This window comes from Leguminivora glycinivorella, chromosome 11, assembly GCF_023078275.1.
Source record: "Leguminivora glycinivorella isolate SPB_JAAS2020 chromosome 11, LegGlyc_1.1, whole genome shotgun sequence".
Taxonomy (NCBI): domain Eukaryota; kingdom Metazoa; phylum Arthropoda; class Insecta; order Lepidoptera; family Tortricidae; genus Leguminivora; species Leguminivora glycinivorella.
The window spans coordinates 5,550,721-5,577,270 of NC_062981.1; the positions used below are offsets into that span (position 1 = coordinate 5,550,721).

The window sequence follows — 26,550 nt, forward strand, 5'->3', positions numbered from 1 at the left end:
AGTTGATGATGGAAGGTCAACTCCTCAATGGTTAGGAGTTAAAGGATAATTCTTTCACTACTGTACATGTATTCGGACTGATACATATAATATCACTAGGAACCACTAAAAATCAACTGAGCTGATGATGGTAGGTCAACTCCTCAATGGTTAGGAGTTAAAGGATAATTCTTTCACTACTGTACATGTATTCGGACTGATACATATAATATCACTAGGAACCACTAAAAATCAACAAATAAATAAACTTTTTAACAAAAAATAAAACCGCCTTCAAAAATAAGCGCGTTACAAAACACGGAGAAACTAAAAAGCCAAAAATAATAAACCTTTCAATTCAGATTTCTTATCGTATTGCAATAAGCTAAACATCCAAATTATAAACAAATCAATTCTTTTTGGAGTCGGTACCAGCCTGTGTATGATTGGGTGGGGCAAACAGGCAATAGCAAGGCGACGAACAGGTCTGGTACCGACTACAAAAAGAATTGATTTGTTTATAATTTGGATGTTTAGCTTATTGCAATACGATAAGAAATCTGAATTGAAAGGTTTATTATTTTTGGCTTTTTAGTTTCTCCGTGTTTTGTAACGCGCTTATTTTTGAAGGCGGTTTTATTTTTTGTTATGTTACTTAGGGTCGGTTGCATCAAACCGTCTGTCACCGTTAAATTTTATTGTATGGGAAGTTCCATAGACATCTGCTGCGTGACGATGATGTGTCTGTCAAATGTAGTTGATGCCACTGGCCCTTAGTCAATACTTCGCGCTCACTATACGCTCGAAATCTCGTTTTCATTTCAAGCCTACTTTCCTGACTCTGCTCTGATAGAATAGGTATTAGGTACTCCATTTTGTTTGCTATGTTATGTACATAATAACTACTATCAACCCCAGGGACGTATAAAAGGGGAAAAATTTTCGCGCTCGCTGCGCTCGCGATTTTTTTTTGCATGGATTATCCAAGGGCGCCGAAACTCAAACTCGCTCTACTCTGATGTCCCTGATTGAAAGTGCACGGGCCGGCACTAGTATAGCCAAAAGTAAATGGCGATACCTACCAACTACTTTTTTTAACATAATTTCGTTAATGTTTAGTTTTATAAGACCGGAAATTAAAGTTTAATAGTTAACATAAAGGAAAATAAACCCTAGGTATAAAAGTATGAACTGCCTCGCAAATTTTAATATTTCGTACTTTAGAAAACAAATATATTCCAGAAAAAATTGGTTGTGACAGACGGACAGAGTTTTTCCTTTTTGAGGAACGGAACCTTGGAAATTGCTTTTTTCGGGTTTTTTTTATGACAAAAAAAAAGTTTTTTTTGTAACCCCAAGCAAAAGTGGTAAAAATATCATCATAGAAAGAACATTTGGTCAGGGATTTTTTCTTAAATGGTCATGGAAAGTCAGGGAAAAGTCAGGGATTTTTTTTTGGATTTGGTAGTGGACACCCTGTTAAAATAGAACCGAGCGAAGCTCGGTCGCCCAGATATTTATACTTATACTATATGGAACTTATGTACGAAATGTAATTTGACATTTACCATAGCTAGCTTTTCGGTTAAGGGAAACATCGTGAGGAAACCTGTATAAATCTGCGATGAAATTCAGAGGTAAATGAGAAGTCGCCAATCCGCATTGGGCTGGCGATGGCGTGGGGACTATAGCCCGAGCCATCTCATGCGTGAGAGGAAGCCTGTGCCCAGCAGTGGGACGTATATAGGCTCAATCCATACTAATATTATAAATGGGAAAGTGTATGTGTCTGTTTGTTTGTCCGTCTTTCACGACAAAACGGAGCGACGAATTGTCGTGATTTTTTAAGTGGCGATAGTTGAAGGGATGGAGAGTGACATAGGCTACTTTTTGTCACTTTCTATCGCGAGCGATGCCGCGGGCAAATCCTAGTTATTGTATATGTTATTCATGTTATTATATACATATTGTAAAAAGTTGCAAAAGCAAACACAGCAAATGTATAATTTAACCAGTAAATGACTTGTAATAGGCTTCCAGCTTGGGCGTGATGTCTTGGACGGGTAGATTCTTCTCTGACAGCCACACGGAGCCGTTAGGACCGTTCTTGAACATTGCCATGAAGGCTGCTACGGCTGATTCAGCTCTGAAACAATACAGTCATAATCAAAAAATATTTTTAATAAAATAAATAAGTGAACTGGCCGATGTCCTGGTGCCATCAATGTCATCAGTTTAGTCATTATTTTTATAATTTGTGTCACGGCGAGATACTGTTGCGCCAATCATGTGCCAGCTTAAGCACAGATCAAATAATACTAGTACAGATACCTAACCCCATACTAAAAATGGGCGCCGTCCTAAGTATTCTAGACCTGTGTACTAAATTTAATCCACACTCAAAGAGCTAGATGGCGCCAGTAGCCACGCGTGGCCAACAAAACTCTTATCAGTATCCTACGTCGAAATAGTCATCAAACTGCAACATCTTGCGACATCTGTTTTAGCTTTCACGCACTAAACATACAACGTCATGTGCACGTTTAAAGTCAGACATTACTAGATGGCGTTGTAGACATAGCCTACCAGTGGATTGTATGCCGCGCGGTTTGTATGTGTGCGTGCAGGTGGTGCGCAATGTACGTACGCGCTGGGTCCGCTCATCAGTGTGCGTAGTCGAATGCACACGTGCTCACGATAATATTTGTTTCGTTGTATCTATCTACCTCTAATTATAGCTGTTGCGTACTTGCGCGACAGAGCTAGACTACATTTCTGTCGGCATATGGTGTCGACTGTCGACAATTGCCATTCGGCTACGCCGGCTGCTGAGTAAAATATAGCACGCACCTATTATTATTGGTATTATTTTTAACCGTCGCCTCATCTCTCAAGAAGGACGGTTATCAAGTCGTCTGTATGTTTTTTTTTTATTTTTTTTAATGTTTGTTCCTCGATATCTCCGTCGCTTCTGGACCGATTTTGAAAAATTTTTTTTTGATTGAATGTATATGCATACAGATTGGTCCCATTTTTCTCAGAACCCAGTTCTGAAGATGGGATCCTGGAGAAATCGAGGGAACTCCTCGAATCTGAAAGGCATACATATGCTGATTTTTGTGTTTTTAAAGGAACAGCATGCATTTGGGTACGGAAAAGTGACATTTGGTGCAGTGGAACTGCTGATGATGGCCAGAACGGAACTCTTCAAATCTGAACGGCACGCTTATAGTGACTTTGGTATTTTTATAAGAACAGCATGCACTTTCGTCCAGAACAGTGACATTTGGTGCAGTGGAATTGCTGATGATGGTCAGAACCGAACTCCTCAAATCTGAACGGCACGCTTATAGTGACTTTGGTATTTTAATAAGAACAGCATGCACTTTCGTCCAGAACAGTGACATTTGGTGCAGTGGAACTGCTGATGATGGCCAGAACCTAAACTCCTCAAACCTGAACGGCACGCTTATAGTGACTTTGCCATTTTTAGGGTTCCGTAGTCAACTAGGAACCCTTATAGTTTCGCCATGTCTGTCTGTCCGTCCGTCCGTCCATCCGTCCGTCCGCAGATAATCTCAGTAACCGTTAGCACTAGAAAGCTGAAATTTGGTACCAATATGTATATCAATCACGCCAACAAAGTGCAAAAATGAAAAATGGAAAAAAATGTTTTATTAGGGTAAACATGTAAAGTGGGGGCTGATATTTTATTTATTCCAACCCCAACGTGTGATATATTGTTGGATAGGTATTTAAAAATGAATAAGGGTTCACTAAGATCGTTTTTTGATAATATTAATATTTTCGGAAATAATCGCTCCTAAAGGAAAAACAAGTGCGTCCCCCCCCCCCCTCTAACTTTTGAACCATATGTTTAAAAAATATGAAAAAAATCACAAAAGTAGAACTTTATAAAGACTTTCTAGGAAAATTATTTTGATTTTGATAGGTTTAGTAGTTTTTGAGAAAAATACGGAAAACTACGGAACCCTACACTGAGCGTGGCCCGACACGCTCTTGGCCGATTTTTTCATTTCAACATTAAGTAAATAGCATTCGTTATAAGTAAATAGTATACGTTAATTCGTCGCTCAGTTTTGCCGTGAAGGACGGACAAATAAATAGACACACACACACACTTTCCCGTTTATAATATTAGTATGGATTAAAATAAACATTAAGTTAATAAAAACAAAATGCAGTATTATTGTGTGCTACTTAAAACTTTCCTTGTTAGTATAAAACCCAAAGTTCTTAAAAAAATAAGAAAGTAGAATCTTAGAGAAAGAAATAAGCAGGTAAACAAAATCAAATAATCCATACTGATTAAACTGGAAAGTGTGTGTGTGTCTGTTTGTTTGTCCGTCTTTCAAGAGAAGCCGCGGGCAAAAGCTAGTAGAACATAAAAGAAAAAAGTAAATAAAAATGCAAAAAGATTGCGTGAGCCGAGATTCGAACTCACGACACTCATGGCGCAAACGATTCCACCTAGAAGTCAAACCCGCTAGACCATTTGCACATTGTGAAAGACGGCGAATCTTGTGATTCTAATCACCAAAATGCTAGTGCCGAAGTTTCGTGCGATGGATACGCGATGACCTTGAGCCATCGCCGTCGCATCGCGTCGCATCGCGTCGCGTCGCGTCGCGTCGCCCGTCGCTCACGCAAGACGGAGCGTAAGGGAAGATCAAATGAATTTAATGTCTCTAAGAAACTTAACTCTTACGGTTATCGAGTTATTAAAATAAAGATAATTACTGAACATGTGTGTGACCAATTCCTAATGTTTTTTGTTTTGACATGTGCAGTCAATCACTTGACACTAACTTGAATGTTATTCGTAAGGGTCTCTCACACTAATAAATTCATTTAGGTACATAGAGGTATACATCAGGGTGGCAAACGGCCTCCGCGCGGTTAGTATGTGTGCTCGCCGCTTACGTACGTCGTACTCGCTCTATCCGCGACACATGCAAGCGGATGTGAATGAACAAGAGCCCCGCGCCCCGCGCCCCTACCTACCTATACTAGTACCTATTCTACGCATCACATTTGCACTGACCTTGAGAGGCCCGAGCCCCCAATCAAAGAATGAGTTGGTTTATTAAAATTTAAAGCACTCGAAAGCAGGCGCGTAGTTAATTAGAAATGTGGGAAAAAAACCATCGTCGGTGTCGTTTTTCCTTTCGTGTATGATATCTATTTCAATGTATAAATATGGAAATGTATATTATTAAGTAAACAAATACATGTACTTAATATAAAAAATAAAAGGTAATGTAGCTAGGTATTTGACAAAACATTTTCTAGAGTAATATTGTCTTCGGTTACCGCGATAGTTACTCATGAAATAAAATTATGGAAACGGATTAATTAACGTTTCCATAGTTTTATTTCATTGTCTAGAGTAATTTTTACTCATGAAATTGAGAAAAACACCGAAATTAGTTATTTACTGAAACTTGACGTTCACATGTTCATTGTAATATGCCTACTTGAAAAATAAATATTTCATTTTCATTTCATTTCAACACATAATTACTATTATCTGTTATGGCCTTATGGCTGCCGGCCAGATGAGCCATTTTTTTTAAAGTTGTTCACCCCTGTTTTTTTGTAACATGGGTGTTTTTTACGTGATTCATACTCAGAATCTCAAGGTCTTTCGATCCTGCCTGATAGGAAGTAAAAAAAATGTCTTAAGATATCCATACATTTTTCAAACCTTCCATTCCGTTACTGCCATACAAAACGTAGGAAAAAAAAACCGGCCAAGAGTGTGTCGGGCCACGCTCAGTGTAGGGTTCCGTAGTTTTCCGTATTTTTCTCAAAAACTACTGAACCTATCAAGTTCAAAACAATTTTTCTAGAAAGTCTTTATAAAGTTCTACTTTTGTAATTTTATTCATAATTTTTAAACATATGGTTCAAAAGTTAGAGGGGGGGGAACGCACTTTTTTTTCCTTTAGGAGCGATTATTTCCGAAAATATTAACATTATCAGAAAACGATCTTAGTAAACCCTTATTCATTTTTAAATACCTATCCAACAATATATCACACGTTGAGGTTGGAATGAAAAAAAAAAATATCAGCCCCTACTTTACATGTAGGGGGGGGGTACCCTAATAAAACATTTTTTTGCATTTTTTATTTTTGCACTTTGTTGGCGTGATTGATATACATATTAGTACCAAATTTCAGCTTTCTAGTGCTTACGGTTACTGAGATTATCCGCGGACGGACGGACGGACGGACGGACGGACGGACGGACGGACGGACGGACAGACAGACATGGCGAAACTATAAAGGTTCCTAGTCGACTACGGAACCCTAAAAATGGTAACGGAATGGGAAAAAACTTGGGAGACTTCTTTTTCCTATTAGGAGTGAAAGAGCTCACGATTCTGAGTGGAAACCACATAAAAATTTCCAAATTCAAAAAAAGTCGGGTGGACGTACAACTTTGACAAAAATAAAAATGTGCCAGATAACAGTTCTAATCAACATTCAACAATTAAAATGATTTATTAATAATGAAGAACTAACACGATAAGGTAGGCAAGCACGAATTCAAATTTGTGATTTTTGTGTTTATTGCATCGATCTAAAAATGGGCGCCGTCCTAAGTATTCTAGACCTGTGTACTAAATTTAATCCACACTCAAAGAGCTAGATGGCGCCAGTAGCCACGCGTGGCCAACAAAACTCTTATCAGTATCCTACGTCGAAATAGTCATCAAACTGCAACATCTTGCGACATCTGTTTTAGCTTTCACGCACTAAACATACAACGTCATGTGCACGTTTAAAGTCAGACATTACTAGATGGCGTTGTAGACATAGCCTACCAGTGGATTGTATGCCGCGCGGTTTGTATGTGTGCGTGCAGGTGGTGCGCAATGTACGTATGCGCTGGGTCCGCTCATCAGTGTGCGTAGTCGAATGCACACGTGCTCACGATAATATTTGTTTCGTTGTATCTATCTACCTCTAATTATAGCTGTTGCGTACTTGCGCGACAGAGCTAGAGTACATTTCTGTCGGCATATGGTGTCGACTGTCGACAATTGCCATTCGGCTACGCCGGCTGCTGAGTAAAATATAGCACGCACCTATTATTATTGGTATTATTTTTAACCGTCGCCTCATCTCTCAAGAAGGACGGTTATCAAGTCGTCTGTATGTTTTTTTTTTATTTTTTTTAATGTTTGTTCCTCGATATCTCCGTCGCTTCTGGACCGATTTTGAAAAAATTTTTTTGATTGAATGTATATGCATACAGATTGGTCCCATTTTTCTCAGAACCCAGTTCTGAAGATGGGATCCTGGAGAAATCGAGGGAACTCCTCGAATCTGAAAGGCATACATATGCTGATTTTTGTGTTTTTAAAGGAACAGCATGCATTTGGGTACGGAAAAGTGACATTTGGTGCAGTGGAACTGCTGATGATGGCCAGAACGGAACTCTTCAAATCTGAACGGCACGCTTATAGTGACTTTGGTATTTTTATAAGAACAGCATGCACTTTCGTCCAGAACAGTGACATTTGGTGCAGTGGAATTGCTGATGATGGTCAGAACCGAACTCCTCAAATCTGAACGGCACGCTTATAGTGACTTTGGTATTTTAATAAGAACAGCATGCACTTTCGTCCAGAACAGTGACATTTGGTGCAGTGGAACTGCTGATGATGGCCAGAACCTAAACTCCTCAAACCTGAACGGCACGCTTATAGTGACTTTGCCATTTTTAGGGTTCCGTAGTCAACTAGGAACCCTTATAGTTTCGCCATGTCTGTCTGTCCGTCCGTCCGTCCATCCGTCCGTCCGCAGATAATCTCAGTAACCGTTAGCACTAGAAAGCTGAAATTTGGTACCAATATGTATATCAATCACGCCAACAAAGTGCAAAAATGAAAAATGGAAAAAAAATGTTTTATTAGGGTAAACATGTAAAGTGGGGGCTGATATTTTTTTTATTCCAACCCCAACGTGTGATATATTGTTGGATAGGTATTTAAAAATGAATAAGGGTTCACTAAGATCGTTTTTTGATAATATTAATATTTTCGGAAATAATCGCTCCTAAAGGAAAAACAAGTGCGTCCCCCCCCCCCCCCCTCTAACTTTTGAACCATATGTTTAAAAAATATGAAAAAAATCACAAAAGTAGAACTTTATAAAGACTTTTTAGGAAAATTATTTTGATTTTGATAGGTTTAGTAGTTTTTGAGAAAAATACGGAAAACTACGGAACCCTACACTGAGCGTGGCCCGACACGCTCTTGGCCGATTTTTTCATTTCAACATTAAGTAAATAGCATTCGTTATAAGTAAATAGTATACGTTAATTCGTCGCTCAGTTTTGCCGTGAAGGACGGACAAATAAATAGACACACACACACTTTCCCGTTTATAATATTAGTATGGATTAAAATAAACATTAAGTTAATAAAAACAAAATGCAGTATTATTGTGTGCTACTTAAAACTTTCCTTGTTAGTATAAAACCCAAAGTTCTTAAAAAAAATAAGAAAGTAGAATCTTAGAGAAAGAAATAAGCAGGTAAACAAAATCAAATAATCCATACTGATTAAACTGGAAAGTGTGTGTGTGTCTGTTTGTTTGTCCGTCTTTCAAGAGAAGCCGCGGGCAAAAGCTAGTAGAACATAAAAGAAAAAAGTAAATAAAAATGCAAAAAGATTGCGTGAGCCGAGATTCGAACTCACGACACTCATGGCGCAAACGATTCCACCTAGAAGTCAAACCCGCTAGACCATTTGCACATTGTGAAAGACGGCGAATCTTGTGATTCTAATCACCAAAATGCTAGTGCCGAAGTTTCGTGCGATGGATACGCGATGACCTTGAGCCATCGCCGTCGCATCGCGTCGCATCGCGTCGCGTCCGCGTCGCGTCCGCGTCGCGTCGCGTCGCCCGTCGCTCACGCAAGACGGAGCGTAATCAAATGAATTTAATGTCTCTAAGAAACTTAACTCTTACGGTTATCGAGTTATTAAAATAAAGATAATTACTGAACATGTGTGTGACCAATTCCTAATGTTTTTTGTTTTGACATGTGCAGTCAATCACTTGACACTAACTTGAATGTTATTCGTAAGGGTCTCTCACACTAATAAATTCATTTAGGTACATAGAGGTATACATCAGGGTGGCAAACGGCCTCCGCGCGGTTAGTATGTGTGCTCGCCGCTTACGTACGTCGTACTCGCTCTATCCGCGACACATGCAAGCGGATGTGAATGAACAAGAGCCCCGCGCCCCGCGCCCCTACCTAACTATACTAGTACCTATTCTACGCATCACATTTGCACTGACCTTGAGAGGCCCGAGCCCCCAATCAAAGAATGAGTTGGTTTATTAAAATTTAAAGCACTCGAAAGCAGGCGCGTAGTTAATTAGAAATGTGGGAAAAAAACCGTCGTCGGTGTCGTTTTTCCTTTCGTGTATGATATCTATTTCAATGTATAAATATGGAAATGTATATTATTAAGTAAACAAATACATGTACTTAATATAAAAAATAAAAGGTAATGTAGCTAGGTATTTGACAAAACATTTTCTAGAGTAATATTGTCTTCGGTTACCGCGATAGTTACTCATGAAATAAAATTATGGAAACGGATTAATTAACGTTTCCATAGTTTTATTTCATTGTCTAGAGTAATTTTTACTCATGAAATTGAGAAAAACACCGAAATTAGTTATTTACTGAAACTTGACGTTCACATGTTCATTGTAATATGCCTACTTGAAAAATAAATATTTCATTTTCATTTCATTTCAACACATAATTACTATTATCTGTTATGGCCTTATGCCGGCCAGATGAGCCATTTTTTTTAAAGTTGTTCACCCCTGTTTTTTTGTAACATGGGTGTTTTTTACGTGATTCATACTCAGAATCTCAAGGTCTTTCGATCCTGCCTGATAGGAAGTAAAAAAAATGTCTTAAGATATCCATACATTTTTCAAACCTTCCATTCCGTTACTGCCATACAAAACGTAGGAAAAAAAAACCGGCCAAGAGTGTGTCGGGCCACGCTCAGTGTAGGGTTCCGTAGTTTTCCGTATTTTTCTCAAAAACTACTGAACCTATCAAGTTCAAAACAATTTTTCTAGAAAGTCTTTATAAAGTTCTACTTTTGTAATTTTATTCATAATTTTTAAACATATGGTTCAAAAGTTAGAGGGGGGGGGGGAACGCACTTTTTTTTCCTTTAGGAGCGATTATTTCCGAAAATATTAACATTATCAGAAAACGATCTTAGTAAACCCTTATTCATTTTTAAATACCTATCCAACAATATATCACACGTTGAGGTTGGAATGAAAAAAAAAAATATCAGCCCCTACTTTACATGTAGGGGGGGGTACCCTAATAAAACATTTTTTTCCATTTTTTATTTTTGCACTTTGTTGGCGTGATTGATATACATATTAGTACCAAATTTCAGCTTTCTAGTGCTTACGGTTACTGAGATTATCCGCGGACGGACGGACGGACGGACGGACGGACGGACGGACAGACAGACATGGCGAAACTATAAAGGTTCCTAGTCGACTACGGAACCCTAAAAATGGTAACGGAATGGGAAAAAACTTGGGAGACTTCTTTTTCCTATTAGGAGTGAAAGAGCTCACGATTCTGAGTGGAAACCACATAAAAATTTCCAAATTCAAAAAAAGTCGGGTGGACGTACAACTTTGACAAAAATAAAAATGTCCCAGATAACAGTTCTAATCAACATTCAACAATTAAAATGATTTATTAATAATGAAGAACTAACACGATAAGGTAGGCAAGCACGAATTCAAATTTGTGATTTTTGTGTTTATTGCCATCGCGCAGTCGGGGGCGGTGCCGCTCGGTCGCATCAGAAGTCCGAAACTAGAGAAATATAGAAAGCGCTCGATCGCGAGTAGCTACTTGCGCCGGCGGCGGACGCGGTTGTGTGCGTGCGCCACGCGCACGCACACAGGGCCTCTCTGTGGGTTCCACCCCCGTCAGCGCGACGGCGATAAAGACCTAAAAATCTCAAATTTGAATTCGTGCTTCGGTATCGTATCCTCTTAAGGGTTAATTCGCCTTCTGAATTTGTTATGAAAGTGCGTGCATTAGTGACGAATCGCTTAGTGGACGCCAGGCTTCACATATTGCTTTTCGTTTTACCAACAACGCCATTCATTCATAAGTTTCATTAACGAAACCATGTGGTTACGGAGTGCACACGAGTTGAATACGGCTACGTAACCAGTCTAAAATGTGCCGTCCAGACGCGTAAGAAGATCATGGTTCCGGAGAGCGCCCTTACACTGGTTTTTTGAGCGTATGACTAGCCCGCACTCAAGTGGCTATTCTAATTGTATCACGTACGTTATGCACAGTCACTCCATCTAGTGACGAGAGGTAATAATACTTAGACGACTCAATAACGTTCAATGCGAGTTTGCTGATGTTGTATTCAGTCGTGTAATAAATTTTAGATTCGAATTTTGAAAAATATTGCATTGAATTCGTGTTTGTGTGGATTTGTGTATTAAATTAATGATATTCTTAATGCATGAGACTAAAATAATACCTTTGAGACCTTTAAATTTATTGAATAAATAGGTCATAATGGCTAATCGTGGCACGTAGCGCCATCTATGATTTTGATTTGACATTAATTATACGATGTTCCGGATGAGACCCCATGCAGCGCCATCTATGATTTTGATTTGACATTAATTATACGATGTTCCGGATGAGACCCCATGACGAAACCATGTGGTTACGGAGTGCACACGAGTTGAATACGGCTACGTAACCAGTCTAAAATGTGCCGTCCAGACGCGTAAGAAGATCATGGTTCCGGAGAGCGCCCTTACACTGGTTTTTTGAGCGTATGACTAGCCCGCACTCAAGTGGCTATTCTAATTGTATCACGTACGTTATGCACAGTCACTCCATCTAGTGACGAGAGGTAATAATACTTAGACGACTCAATAACGTTCAATGCGAGTTTGCTGATGTTGTATTCAGTCGTGTAATAAATTTTAGATTCGAATTTTGAAAAATATTGCATTGAATTCGTGTTTGTGTGGATTTGTGTATTAAATTAATGATATTCTTAATGCATGAGACTAAAATAATACCTTTGAGACCTTTAAATTTATTGAATAAATAGGTCATAATGGCTAATCGTGGCACGTAGCGCCATCTATGATTTTGATTTGACATTAATTATACGATGTTCCGGATGAGACCCCATGGTAATAATCTCTTGTATGACGGTCGAAAAACCTTCACCAACTTTTTGATCATATACTCTTCCATTCAGCTCAGTCATGAGAGCCGTGTCTGTTGGTCCGAAACATATGGTTAATACTCTTATTCCAGTTGTTTCTTGAAAGGGAGGTTGCTGGAAAATAAATACATGAGATAATTTATTAGGATTAATTTTATTATGCTCGAACATCATAAATTTATCACCCCACATGCCTATCGACATCGCCTCCTGATGTTTGTGAGATTCGAGCAAATTTATTGATTTTTTTTATTGAAATTTACCTCAGTGGTTCCCAACTTTTCAGAGCACTCCTTTGACTGACTAGGTAACTTCATTGTACTTCTCTTTCGTAATCCTTGATATTTTTCTTTTAGGTCTGTGTTATCAACCTCTTTATCTCATTAACTCGTTAAATACTAGGTTTACCCCTACGAGAATTCTTTTAAGAAAGAATTCAACCTACCAAAAGAAATCTACCAAATTATCATCAGGATACGTAAAGCGCAAAAAAAATCGAACTTACCGAAAGACTTTTACTAAAGTGTAGCACTGCAGCTTTGGACCCATTGTAGATGGGGGTAGACCCCACTGGGATTAGAGCTGCCACGGAAGCAATGTTAACAATGGTCCCGCTTGCCCCACCTTCATCTTTTCGCATGTGCTTGACGGCTTTCATTGAAAAGGACACCAAACCTTGCTGAAAATAAGTAGAAGACACGTGATTTTACTCTATATATAAGCATCGGGACCATTTTCTTTTAGACCACCAAAAGAAGAATGAGATGAGAAATGTTGATCAATGAGTTTAACTTGTATCTTACCCAGTTAACATCACAGGATTTTCTCCAAAGAGCATGCGAGTCGTTTAAAATCCCGGCGTTGTTGATCACCACATCCAACTGTTTGACTGTGTCCACAACTTGGTTGAAACTTTTTGAAATGCTGTCTTCATCGCTGACGTCGCACTTAACAAATACCACTTTTCCGGGATATGTTTTATTCAATTGCGCAGCTGTTTCTTTCCCTTTATCCTCTGCTATATCCAGTATAGCTACATGCTACATTAACAAAATGTGAACATAAGTTGTTTAAAGAGTAGGAAATGTGGTTGCATGTCATAAATGTTTAATATAAACGACTGATTTCTTTTTTTGCTTGATAACCGCTGAATATTTAGGTTTAGGCTAAGCCGCGGTCCCGGGTTCGAATCCTGGTAAGGGCATTAATTTGTTTGATGAGCACAGATATTTGTTCCTGAGTCATGGATGTCTTCGATAGATAGATAGATAGATAGATCTTTCTTTAGATCTTTCTTCTATGTATACATGTATGTATTTATCTATATAAGTAAATATATCGCCGCCTAACACCCATAGTACAAGCTTTGCTTAGTTGGGGTTAGGTTGATCTGTGTAAGGTGTCCCCCAATATTTATTTATTTATTGCAGGTTAGGTTCTGTATACCGTGATGAAATATCATATATTGTATACATTGACATTCATTAATTTAACTTTCCACTGAAGCAATGAAATTTCTGGATTCTGTGCTGCTATTTGTTAAGTTTTGCATTTACACAAGATTTGTAATAAGTTAAGATATATGTATCGTGTTTCTAAATACCTTAGCTCCTTCACGCAGGAAAGCTTCAGCGTATAACGCACCTAAACCAGAAGCACCTCCTGTGATCAGGCAAGTCTTTCCGGTAATTTCCGCTAGTCCTGCCATGTTATGATATGTGTGGTGTTTTGTCCAATGTATATTTATCTCTTTTGACGTAACTTTTATATACTGTACCTATCGTGTTATTTAATCTTTACAATAGCGCTATTGTCGTCGAAGCGCAAATTTGTCGAGCATAAACTTTAATAGCATGACAATACGAACCAAAGCACACTACTCCACGAATGAAGCAATCTGTACCTTGATCTTGATATGTTATCATGGATAAAGATGGAAGTAAACCGTGTTATTTTTTTATTTTAATACCCTAATACACAAACACACGTTGGCGATAGAAAACGTCACGAACTCAAGTTTGTATGAGAAGTCAACTCTTTGTGCATACATCTTTTAATTTGCCGCCTTGATAACTACTGCCAAAAGATTAAAATGATTTATTTTCACCGATTCATGTTGATTAAAATAAGTAATTTATTTAGCAAATGAGTTATAAAAGGCTTGTATCTTCGGCGTGATGTCTTGGACTGGTTGATTGTTCTCCGACATCCACACCGAGCCGTTTGTCCCGTTTTTGAACATCGTGATGAGGGCTGCTACAGCTGGTTCGGTTCTGTGAAACAATACAGTCATAATCAAAAATATATTATTAATAAAATAAATAACGTAGCTGGCCTGTCCGCGTGTCATCAACGTTTTAAAAAAAAAGGTCACAGACAGATGAAACAGACTGCCAAAATATCAGGTGTCCATTTCAGGAAAATTTTCGATCATTTATATTGCTACTTACTTTTGAAGTGAATCCTGGGTTATGCGCTTCAAAAGGACATTTCCAAATGTTTTGTCATACCTCCTGTCAGCCAGGTTTTCCATGATTGCAGTGTCCGTTGGTCCTAAGCATATCGTTAACACTCGAATACCTGTTATTTCTTCAAATGGAACTTGCTGTAAATATACATTGATTTACTTTGACTAACTGAACAAAATAAAATAAATAAATGAAGTAATAAATACCGCTGGCATACCGAAAGGCTTTGACTGAAATGTAGCACAGCCGCTTTGGACGCGCAGTAAATAGGAAAGCACCCTGTTGGGCGGAGAGCCGCTACGGACGCGATGTTTACGATGGTCCCGCCTGCTCCGCCTTCAGCTTTTCGCATGTGCTTCACTGCTCTCATCGAAAACGACACCAGACCTTGCTGAAACAGAAACAGATAAAACTCGTGACGTTAGTATATATACCAACATTATTTTTATAAACGCACTTCTGAAATAAATTGGTCCAACTTAAAGCTACTTGATCTCAAAGAGCCTTATTTTGAATTGATTACGATATCATACCCAATTGACATCACACGATTTTCTCCAGTTAGTAGGAGAGTCGTTGAAAATTCCAGCGTTGTTGATCACCACGTCCAATCGTTTGACCGTGTCCACAACTTGGTTGAAACTTTTTGAGATGCTCTCCTCTTCCCCAACTTCGCATTTAATAAACGCCACTTTGCCAGGATATATGCTGTTCAGTTGTTCAGCTGTTTCTTTTCCTTTCGCCTCTGCTATGTCCAGTATAGCTACATACTGGGTCGAAAATAATTAAAAGGTTCTAATTAGGGATGTACCGACTAGTCGCCGACTAGTCGGGAAAGCCGACTATCCGGCCACATTTGTAGTCGGCGATTAGTCGGCGACTAGTCGGCAAAAAGGGCCGATTAGTCGGCACTTCATTAGTGATAGAAAAACAGTACAAAATTAAATTACCATCTGAAAATTATGGTTGTATTATGTAACTATTCGTAATTCCTATTTTTATTGTCTAAATAACAAATATCTGTATTTATCACAGAAATAAATATCCCACCTAGGATTATCGACTTCATAGGCAGGATCACTACCCACTAAGCCAAGCCGGTTGTCAAAAATGGAAAATGTATATAAACATTGTCATGAACCTTTGAACTTGCAAAAAATCATGAAAAGCGCGTTCGAAGGACCAAAAATGAGATTAAAATTGTGAATTTAGTCGAAAATTAAGTTTTGGCCGACTAGCCGACTAGTCGGCCGACTAATCGGCCACCCAAGCGCCGACTAGTCGGTAGTCGGCCTAGTCGGCCAAATCAATAGTCGGTACATCCCTAGTTCTAATTAATTGGTTGTTTTAACAAAGGCTTAATTATCGCAGGTTAGATACAATAGAGTTAGAGACCGTATTAGTGTAATGAAAATACCACCAGTGCACCCTGAACGGTGGGCCAAAATAGTTACCGAGTGACACCCTACACCAGGTTAGTGAAATAAAAAATAAAATGAAAATTGGAGTCCTAGTTAACCTTAAGGACATACGTTCATGTTAAATAGATTTTGAGTTATGCAGGGGTCAAAAGCGGCACCAAACACCAAACGGTTCATATAATATAACTAATGGCGGTTACGTTACGCCGCCAGTTCTCTCTTTTTTAGGGTTCCGTAGTCAACTAGGAACCCTTATAGTTTCGCCATGTCTGTCTGTCCGTCCGTCCGTCCGTCCGTCCGTCCGTCCGCGGATAATCTCAGTAACCGTTAGCACTAGAAAACTGAAATTTGGTACCAATATGTATATCAATCACGCCGACAAAGTGCAAAAATAAAAAATGGAAAAAAATGTTTTATTAGGGTACCCCCCCTACATGAAAAGTGGGGGCTGATATTTTTTTTCATTCCAACCCGAACGTGTGATATATTGTTGGATAGGTATTTAAAAATGAATAAGGGTTTACTAAGATGGTTTTTTGATAATATTAATATTTTCGGAAATAATCGCTCTTAAAGAAAAAAAAGTGCGTCCCCCCCCTCTAACTTTTGAACCGTATGTTTAAAAAATATGAAAAAAATCACAAAAGTAGAACTTTATAAAGACTTTCTAGGAAAATTATTTTGAACTTCATAGGTTCAGTAGTTTTTGAGAAAAATACGGAAAACTACGGAACCCTACACTGAGCGTGGCCCGACACGCTCTTGGCCGGTTTTTTTTTGAACTGTGTTTGAAACGCTACTGTCGCGTATGTGCCAAATAGTTTCGTAATATATTCTTCGAATTAATTCTCCATAATTATTTAAACGTTCCATTGAAACAAAGCAAGCCTAAACAAATAATATACGCTAGTGTTATGAGTTTGAAGACTTTTAAATACACTAAAAATATGCTTGTAAAATACCTTAGCTCCTTCCCTCAGGAAAGCATTAGCGTATAGCGCTCCCAAACCCGAAGCGCCTCCTGTGATCAGACATGTCTTTCCCGTAATGTCCGCTAGTCCTGCCATATTGTGATATTTGTGATTCAATGGCTCCGCTTTCTCTTTATGTGTCAATTTTATATTGTATCTGTTGTTCTTTAATCTTATCAGGATTTTTATCTAGACAAATTAAATATGAAGGAATACCTAGCTCAGTATTTAATATAGTATATTTTATTGTTGTTAGGCTAGCATATTGTCTTTCTTGCGGTTAGCATTAGCACTAAAGCACCAACTTTTAGGATCCATTCTGCGATTTTAGTTACATTGCGGACAGTTGAACAATTCAGCACACTAATGGAATACAGCAATGCAACGAAATTCGCAAGCGAATTCCCGCTTCTTGTAAATTTATGGGCCCTTAAACTTCCGTTAGCAACATCGATGATAACCGCTAATTCGATTTAAACATTTTCTGCCATCAAATTTCATGTGAATGAAATGCTAACGCATGTTTAAAGTGTTAGAAGTTAGAAGTGCAAAGCATATAAATGATAAGTTAACACCATGTTTTTAAAGTATATTTATTTAGTAAATGAGTTATAAAAGTCGTGTATCTTAGGCGTTATATCTTGCACTGGCTGGTTATTTTTCGACAGCCACACCGAGCCATTTGATGCATTCTTGAACATTAAAATGAAGGCTTCCACAGCTGATTCGGCTCTGTGAAATAATGCATTAGGATATTTAACAAATAGCATTATAATCTCAATCATGAATTCAGTGTCTTCCTGAGAATAGCATCACGATATCATCATCACTCATCAACCCTTCGGATGAAATTTAGATCTTTCTTAAACGTTAGTTCAATATCAGAAAGCGTAAATTGCTTTATATTATAAATATTCAGTCGGACAGATATATAATTGTGTATTTCAAAATTAATATGTAATACATATTCTACACGGTATACGGTAGTCCGGTAATCAAAGCGATTGGTGGATTTTGTTTCGTATTTTTGTATTAGTTGTGTAATTACTTACTTTTGAATCGCATTGTTTGGTATAAGGTTCAAAAACTCCTCTTGAAATTGTTCACTGTATACCCTCTCAGCCAGATTTTTCATCAGTGCCGTGTCCGTTGCTCCGAAACATATGGTTAACACTCTTATTCCTGTCGTTTCTTCAAAGGGAGCTTGCTGAAAAGCAATAAAATGGGTAAGTTTGAATAAAGCCCCTCCGACCGACATTGTGTGACCTTAATAAAATCCAACGATTTTATTTTGTAATTTTAAATTACCTATCAAAATTTAATTGATTTCTTTCACTTACCGAAAGACTTTGACTGAAATGTAGCACTGCGGCTTTGGATCCGCAGTAGATAGGAATGGACCCGATTGGGAAGACAGCCGCAATGGACGCAATATTTACGATGGTGCCGCCTGCCCTGCCTTCATCTTTTCTCATGTGTTGCACGGCCCTCATTGAAAATGATACCAGACCTTGCTGAAAAAAAATTTAAGACGTCAAAATACACCTTCAAAGGACCATATCGATGATAAAATATGATGAGTATTTGTCCTTATGAAACCAGTTAGAACTTCTTCAAAGCACTGGAACTCAAATTTGGGTTGAATACAAAAACGTACCCAGTTAACATCACAGGATTTTCTCCAGACATCAGGCGAGTCGTTTAGAATTCCAGCGTTGTTGATCACCACGTCCAACTGCTTGACGGTGTCCACAACTTGGTTGAAACTCTTTGAGATATTGTCCTCATCGCCAACGTCGCACTTAATGAACGTTACTTTTCCAGGATATGTCTTATTCAGTTGCTGAGCTGTTTCCTTCCCTTTTGCCTCTGCTACGTCGAGTATCGCTATGTGCTACATTAAAAATGTAAAGAATAGATTAGATTCTGGGTCAGGCTAACATTAAGTTGGTTACACGATTAATTTGGTTGTTACTAGGTAGTAGGTTTTATACTAAATGACCTCAAATGCTGAAGTCGTATACACCGTGTCCAATAAGTTTGAATGCAGCACAAATAGCCAATAAAACAAAATGAACAAATAGTTACTACATTATTATTATATTTTATGAATGGCACTCTTATTTACTACATTCACAACAAATGTTTTGGAATAACTCCAGCATTAACTTGTTTACCAGCCTCAAACGCTTCTCAAACGGATCACACGCGGCACGCACCGTTTTCTTCACATTTCATCCCAAATAACCTTTTTGAAATGATCTGGGTTTATGATTTTATTAAAATTTAGTCTTCAAAGCATGTATGACCATACAAAATAGTCTAATACGCCTAAACCTGGAGGCCTGGGTGGCCACTCATGTTTCGGATAAAAAACTGCCAAATTAGTCTGAAACTACGCTAGAATACCATTTGCCGAATGTGCTGGAGGTGCGTCTTGTTGGGACACATGATACTCATTCCCAAGCATCCTTTTTAACTTTAAGGCATTTTTTTCTCCAAAACCTTGGTTTTAAAGAAAAAAACGTTGATTTTAACGCTTTTATCTGTAAGTACTGAAGGTAGTTTACCTCGCTTACATACTGCATCCCACACCTGGGCCGATGGTGAGCTCTGGAACCTAGGCACATTTTTCTAGTTGCCCGGAACGTTATCTATCCTCGGTACCCATAATAGTTTATTTTGGACACGTGGCGTCTGTTTTATCACATACAGATTCTCCTTATAAAAAATAACTCGTCACCTGCGTGCCGAGCAAGTATTTTGTTGGCAATTTACCTCTTTGTTTTTCTTAGACACTTCGGAAATTTCATGTACTTTGTGCTTGTATTTTATTAAGAGGAATATACTCTTTAGTTTAAATAAGAATTTGATGGCCTGTGATCCCTATATCTTTAGAACTGAAGTAAAATGTGAGTATTCGGACTTATTGGACACGGTGTACAGCCATCACGCTCGTTTTTAGGATTCCGTAGTCAACTAGGAACTATTATAGTTTCGCCATGTCTGTCCGTCCGTCCGTCCGTCCGCGGATAATCTCAGTAACCGTTAGCAATAGAAAGCTGAAATTTGGTACCAATATGTATAATGTATATCAATCACGCCAACAAAGTGCAAAAATAAAAAATGGAAAAAAAAATGTTTTATTAGGGTACCCCCCCCCTACATGTAAAGTGGGGGCTGATATTTTTTTTCCAACCCCAACGTGTGATATATTATTAGATAGGTATTTAAAAATTAATAAGGGTTTACTAAGATTGTTTTTTGATTATATTAATATTTTCGGAAATAATCGGTCCTAAAGGAAAAAAAAGTGCCTCCCCCCTCTAACTTTTGAACCATATGTCTAAAGAATATGAAAAAAATCACAAAAGTAGAACTTTATAAAGACTTTCTAGGAAAATTGTTTTGAACTTGATAGGTTCAGTAGTTTTTGAGACAACACGGAAAACTACGGAACCCTACACTGAGCGTGGCCCGACACGCTCTTGGCCGGTTTTTTATTTATTCTTTCTTAGCGACTAATTAGTCGTCAAATAATTACCACAATAATACCTTAGCTCCTTCTCGTAGAAACGCTTCAGCGTATAATGCACCTAGACCAGAGGCGGCTCCTGTGATCAAAAACGTCTTTCCCTTAATGTCACCGTGTTCTGCCATATCGCCCTGACTGACTGCGTCGCCCCCATTACTTCAGCTTTTTATTTATATCTTATCTTATCCTGCGTCAACTATGCAGAAGGTAAATAAAATAAAATTACTTTGTTGGGTGTTATAGACATAAAATAAAGCTAAAGATATTTATTTGTGGATGTAGTGATTGACATAGTTAGACAGTAGGTAACATTGTACTTAGGTACATTTTACATAAAGAAGCATGCAAACTTTCCTTGTTACATTATATTATTTAAATTCTATATTAACCCTTACACCCGAGCTGATACGATCGTGAGGTTGTTAGCGGGTTGTTAACATATAATTGTCAATTTTAACATAGGTATGTCATTAAAATTCAAAATTTATTTAGCAAACCTCGATTTCTTCGGTTGGAAAGGGTTAATAATAGAACGGAAGGACGGACTATTTGGTACGATATGATAGCATTTAGGCACCTTTCTCGTCTGGATCGATTTACCTTGGGTATTATTTTCTACCATTTCGTAGCACTATAATCAATTGGTTTTGGATTACCGTCCTCCTAACGCCTGTTGACGATTGATTACTATCTTACATACCTTTTACACGTAGCGAAGAACAATGTTTATGGCTGTAAACATTATGCTACGAGCCAGTTGTGTAAAAAGTGCATTAACCAACGGACTGCTCTAGTTCTAGACGTATCAGAGCGATATGGTCCATCTATAATAACATGCCGTGCGTGTGGAGAAAACGTCGGGACGAATAACATTAGACAGGTCCATAAAAAATGTGCATGAGCTGTAGAGGCGCTAGCGGATTACATGCGGTCGCGTGTATTCCGTACATTAGTTATGCTAATCTGTCAATATCTGGCTGATGGACAACTCAATCTATTAAATTTCTATCAATTTTGCCATCATCTTTTAACATGTCACTCATTAGGTTGAAATTAGTTGCAGCCAGAAAATGCCAAGGACCCACTGAAGGACCTGATGTTTTTGATCTGCTGTGTTATGAGATTTTCTAAGGTGGTTTATTCAAGCAAGCATATGCGACAAAAATAATGGTTCCACTTGCTAGAATAGAATACAATAGAATCATTTATTGTATATGAAATTACAAGCATGAATGGAGTGGAACATAGAGGTGTACAAGTACATGTGACACCCTGTAAGGGCACAGCAATATAGAGGGCTACAAGTAGGTAATTAGATTAAATTATGATAATATACATTATTTTACACATTTCGTTATATTAACATACATTCAATCAGTATCATTTGGTGGTATTTCCTTACAAAAATAAAGCACAATAATATTTTCACTTTCTGACTAAATATTCGTTCACATTATAAAAACATTCGTTAACTAAAAACTGTTTGAGATGTTTTTTTAAATTGATTTATGCTTTGCAGTTCTTTAATAGAGTTCGGAAGGTGATTGTAGATTTTTATAGTCATAAAATGTAGGCTACTTTTAAAGTATGTTAGTTTCTAATCCTACTGTTTAACTAGACTAGACCCACCTTAAGTCTTATTAGTTACCGATTAGAAATTTGCTAATTCATATGATAATAGAAGTTGTTTTGTTGTAAATTGTGATATATATTATAGATTATTTTTATTGTAATGTATCATTTTGCCTACTCTTTCTGATCAATTCAGTTTTTACTCTTATTTAAATTTCTGATAACTTAATTGATGCCATCAATGACATTGGCCATAGGTTTAGGTTTAGGCACACAGTAATTCATAGGATAGACTCTGGTCACGCTAACTTTGTGCATACTTGGCAGTAAGCATAAGCATGCATATATAGTGCCCTATAAGCTCCATTCCATAATGTGTTCATCGTCTGGCATGAAAAGTTAGCGTGGTCCGACTATTTACCATGACTTGAACTACTTGAAGATTCCGCTTTAGTTATTTTTTCAATTAATTTATGGGTTTCTTGTGTATATTTTTTTGTACGTTTTTTATTCATATTATCTAAATATTTGAAATTCTTATACCTGTTTTTTCGTCTTGTTCATTTAATACATATGATTACTAAACGTCATGCGTAGGCACATATTTTTTAAACTGCGCAATGAATTATAGTTTTGTAACAGTGAACAACATTGGTAATTCTTAAGTCCCGATGTTTTCCTGTCCGGATTTGAGGAAATCGTCCATATTTAGTCGTATTATATTTATAGTACCTGCTGTAAATGGCACGTTGACACGAGTGGGATCATTCGATTAGGGGACGAATGCGGCTAATTTAGGTGTCCGGTGTACCGTGCGACGCCTCGAACAAATTCGTCAATGATGTACTAATAAAATTTCCCCTTTTCAACAGACAAACATTTCTTTGAGTGACTGTGAACAAGTGCAGAATATCTACGGATATTAGGTAATAGGTATTACTTATAATAGTTTTTGTCTTAAGCAAACGTCTTCCTCCTGTTGTAGTTGTATGCTTTTGAGTAATTTTAAATGTACAAAATTTACAGTCTTGTGTAGTCATAGCAACATCGGAGTCTAGCACCGATGCTAACTGAATTGATGATAGATTGTAGAATATTAACGTTTTCAGCTAAAGGATACCACCTAGTCTGTTGTCAATAAGGGTCATTTCTAAATGCATCAGTAGTTCCGCTTGCCAGTTCCGTCATTCTCCGTTATCATCTTTTGTATTGGCAATAAATAACTGTGCTCAGTTGAAGATGCCGGCGATTTGTCACGCATTTTCCAAATCGTTCATAACGTCTTCGTTATTAATGAAGTCCAACTACTCTTTGTCCGCTAGTGCATTGAATTCTAATTTTACTATGTTATTCGTTACTGACGGTTCATTACTGGTTTCCAGTATGAAAAGCGTTGACTTTTCTATTTCAGAGTACCTACATATATTTTTTCTAAGCTTAGCTTTTGAGTTTTGATAATTATCTCAATTGCTCGCGTCATATGGATTTTCAGTTAGTAGGTACAAGGTTAAGCGTCAAGATTCATTGGCGTTAACAATGACATAATCTCTTAGAAGTAGTGGTACTTGTATGACTCATATTAATACTTAAACTAATTCGTTGTAAGTTTCAATCCGAACCAAACTTTATTGTTTATATTGACTGATTGTGTCATTGTCTCGATCAATTGGTTTGTTGTTATTTGGGACGCCGGAATGGCACTGACATTTAGTGCCTTGTGCTTGCATATGCCTTTCATTTCTGCTTCGTACTCGTACCTAACTTTATACTATTTGTCCGTATTTAGATATACTGTTTACGTTCTCTGTGAGTACAATACACGTTGTGTTATAAAAATAAACCGGCCAAGAGCGTGTCGGGCCACGCTCAGTGTAGGGTTCCGTAGGTTTTCGTATTTTTCTCAAAAAGTACTGAACCTATCAAGTTCAAAATAATTTTCCTAGAAAGTCTTTATAAAGTTCTACTAATGTGATTTTTTTCACATTTTTTAAACATATGGTTCAAAAGTTAGAGGGGGGGGACGCACTTTTTTTCCTTTAGGAGTGATTATTTCCGAAAATATTAATATTATCAAAAAACGATCTTAGTAAACCCTTATTCATTCTTAAATACCTATCCAACAATATATCACACGTTGGGGTTGGAATGAAAAAAATATCAGCCCCCACTTTACATGTAAGGGGGTACCCTAATAAAACATTTTTTTCCACTTTTTATTTTTGCACTTTGTTGGCGTGATTGATATACATATTGGTACCAAATTTCAGCTTTCTAGTGCTTACGGTTACTGAGATTATCCGCGGACGGACGGACGGACGGACGGACGGACGGACAGACAGACATGGCGAAACTATAAGGGTTCCTTAGTTGACTACGGAACCCTAAAAAGTAAGTTTTAAAATTAATTAACCACTACAAATTGCTATTCAGTTATGTAAACGCCGAAGACACTTTCTATTCATTAACATAATCGGTCACATTTTTCACCGTTTAGACATCCTTCAGTAGCCGAAGTTCTAAATTCACAGAAACACTTTTAATTCTTAGACCTTATGTGATTGCCTTAAGGTTTACTAAACTGTGTGGAACGTTGTCCAACTGTTATCATACGCCATTTGCGATCCTATTTAAAGTGTAAGTGCTTCGAGCTCGTTGATTAAATAAACAACTAGTCTAGCTAGTCCGCGGATCAGATTGTATCATTCAAGATGACGCGTGAATTTGACAAATCTACTCTATATGGGATGACAATAAGAACCAAAGCACGCGCCATCGTGAATGACACGGTCTATACTCGGCTGCTTAGGAAGCTAAAGTAGGTCATCGTCAGAATATTCATAGCCGCGGTAATATAATGAGATGCATTAATTATTAGTTTATTATTCATCCATGATTTCTAGTATAAAAATGATATTTATCTGCAGCATCCGCATTATAAAACTAGATTGTTATTGTGCTCGTGTATCATATGATAAGCTAATTATGTAGTATAGCGTTAATTCCTTCTGATGTTTTGTTAGTGATAGTGTAGTAATTAAAATATCTACGGTATTTGTAACAGTTGATACGGGATTTTCGACAGTTACTATACCTACACAATTCTAAGGGTGACCTGAGCCTCTACCTAGAGTGTTTGACGTTTTATATGTTACTCGATAGCATAAACGTAGCGGTCACAAATTCAAGGCAGAGGTTCTGAAATAGGCATTGTAGTGTAGGTCACTCTGCGACATTGCCATTCGACCGCGACAACTAATTGTTCTAAGATCCTCTTGAAATGAAATATTAACTGGCCAATTATAATTATCTCTCATTTAGGGCATCTTGTTTAATTATACGCCGCGGGCCAGAAAAATATACATGTTGTTATTGGTTCGTTAATGTTTATATTCCTTGTTTACAAAATTGAAGTACCCAGTTAGCGGGCGAATAATAATATATTCAGTTTCGGTCACGGCACGCGAGCCGGAAGATGGCTAAATGGCGGGTAATTGGCGGGAACAGCGGACAGCGGTGAAAATGCGGAAACCCGGGTGTAACTCCCACGCCGGAATTTTCCGGTAGCGCTGTTTTATGGTTGCTTGTAAGGCGACTTACCTAATGTCTCATTAAAGTAGCACATTTATTTTAAAATACATATATACAATCACGCCTGTTTCCCATAAAGGGGTAGGCAGAGCACATGAAACTGCTAAAGTTACAGTGCCACTCTTGGCAAATAAGGGGTAGAAAGAAAACGAAACTGTGACACTGCAGTGACAGGTTGCAAGCCTCTCGCCTACGCCACACCCACACCCACGGGAAGATAGGGGGTGGTGAAATTCTTAACCCGTCACCACACGGGCGACGGGGGATTTTAAAATAATATTGAGTATAAAATAATTAATAATTATGAATTTTTCGCTGTTTCGTTATAAGTTCATCACGATCTAGATGACACGCATTTGAGAAATCTAACCTTTAAAAGAAAGACTACCAACCTCAGCATGTCTATTCTAGGATCTAGCTAGACTAATTTGGACGCCCTCCGGATACATATCCTATTTCTCACGATAATGACTATTTAAAAGTACAGAGCTTTAACTTATGCTTCTGTTGTTTCCAGTGATGGTAGTCCGGTAGTGCAGCAGCCATGCCGCTGCCGAAGCGATGCGTGGAGCCGGTGCACGTATCGCGCGGCACCGTGCCGGAGCGGCTCGCCGTGCCGTCCGAGCTGGAGGCCGTCACCAACGGCACGCTGGCCAACACTGTGAGGTCAGTTTACCGCCTAATTTACATCATCGGCTTC

The 26,550-nt window shown here is 38.0% G+C and overlaps 3 protein-coding genes across 3 annotated transcripts in view; 1 reads left to right on the forward strand and 2 right to left on the reverse strand.

Moving 5' to 3' along the window:
* LOC125231476 (wiskott-Aldrich syndrome protein family member 3-like) overlaps positions 1-26,550 on the forward strand; it is a 44,207-nt gene that overhangs the window by 9,483 nt on the left and 8,174 nt on the right. Inside the window, 1 exon segment of the mRNA XM_048136955.1 lies at positions 26,368-26,516. Within this exon segment, the coding sequence (XP_047992912.1) occupies positions 26,395-26,516 (122 nt within the window). The 5' untranslated portion in view covers positions 26,368-26,394.
* On the reverse strand, positions 1,159-14,262 carry LOC125231314 (short chain dehydrogenase/reductase dpmpG-like). The gene is made up of 5 exons (XM_048136755.1): positions 13,899-14,262; positions 13,099-13,335; positions 12,801-12,974; positions 12,255-12,409; positions 1,159-2,125 (listed from the first exon to the last, which is right to left on the reverse strand). Exons 1-5 carry the CDS (start codon positions 14,001-14,003, stop codon positions 1,987-1,989), a joined length of 810 nt encoding a protein of 269 aa, XP_047992712.1. The 5' UTR covers positions 14,004-14,262; the 3' UTR covers positions 1,159-1,986.
* Positions 14,406-20,825, reverse strand: LOC125231315 (peroxisomal hydratase-dehydrogenase-epimerase-like). Its single transcript, XM_048136756.1, has 10 exons — positions 20,711-20,825; positions 18,813-19,049; positions 18,496-18,669; positions 18,208-18,362; positions 17,755-17,887; positions 17,147-17,344; positions 15,297-15,533; positions 14,981-15,154; positions 14,746-14,900; positions 14,406-14,568 (listed from the first exon to the last, which is right to left on the reverse strand). Exons 1-10 carry the CDS (start codon positions 20,813-20,815, stop codon positions 14,430-14,432), a joined length of 1,707 nt encoding a protein of 568 aa, XP_047992713.1. The 5' UTR covers positions 20,816-20,825; the 3' UTR covers positions 14,406-14,429.

What these genes read in the sequence shown, in the direction of transcription:
- LOC125231314 (XM_048136755.1), bottom strand. Translation starts at nt 14,003, where the DNA reads ATGGCAGGACTAGCGGAAATTACCGGAAAGACTTGCCTGATCACAGGA. An exon ending in AATCCTGTGATGTTAACTGG is followed by an intron (nt 12,975 to 13,098) that starts GTAAGATACAAG and finishes ACTTATTTTCAG; the next exon opens with CAAGGTTTGGTGTCCTTTTC. An exon ending in CAAGAGATTATTACCATGGG is followed by an intron (nt 2,126 to 12,254) that starts GTCTCATCCGGA and finishes GTATTGTTTCAG; the next exon opens with AGCTGAATCAGCCGTAGCAG.
- LOC125231315 (XM_048136756.1), bottom strand. Translation starts at nt 20,815, where the DNA reads ATGGCAGAACACGGTGACATTAAGGGAAAGACGTTTTTGATCACAGGA. An exon ending in AATCCTGTGATGTTAACTGG is followed by an intron (nt 18,670 to 18,812) that starts GTACGTTTTTGT and finishes ATTTTTTTTCAG; the next exon opens with CAAGGTCTGGTATCATTTTC. An exon ending in ATTTCAGTCAAAGTCTTTCG is followed by an intron (nt 18,363 to 18,495) that starts GTAAGTGAAAGA and finishes ATTGCTTTTCAG; the next exon opens with CAAGCTCCCTTTGAAGAAAC.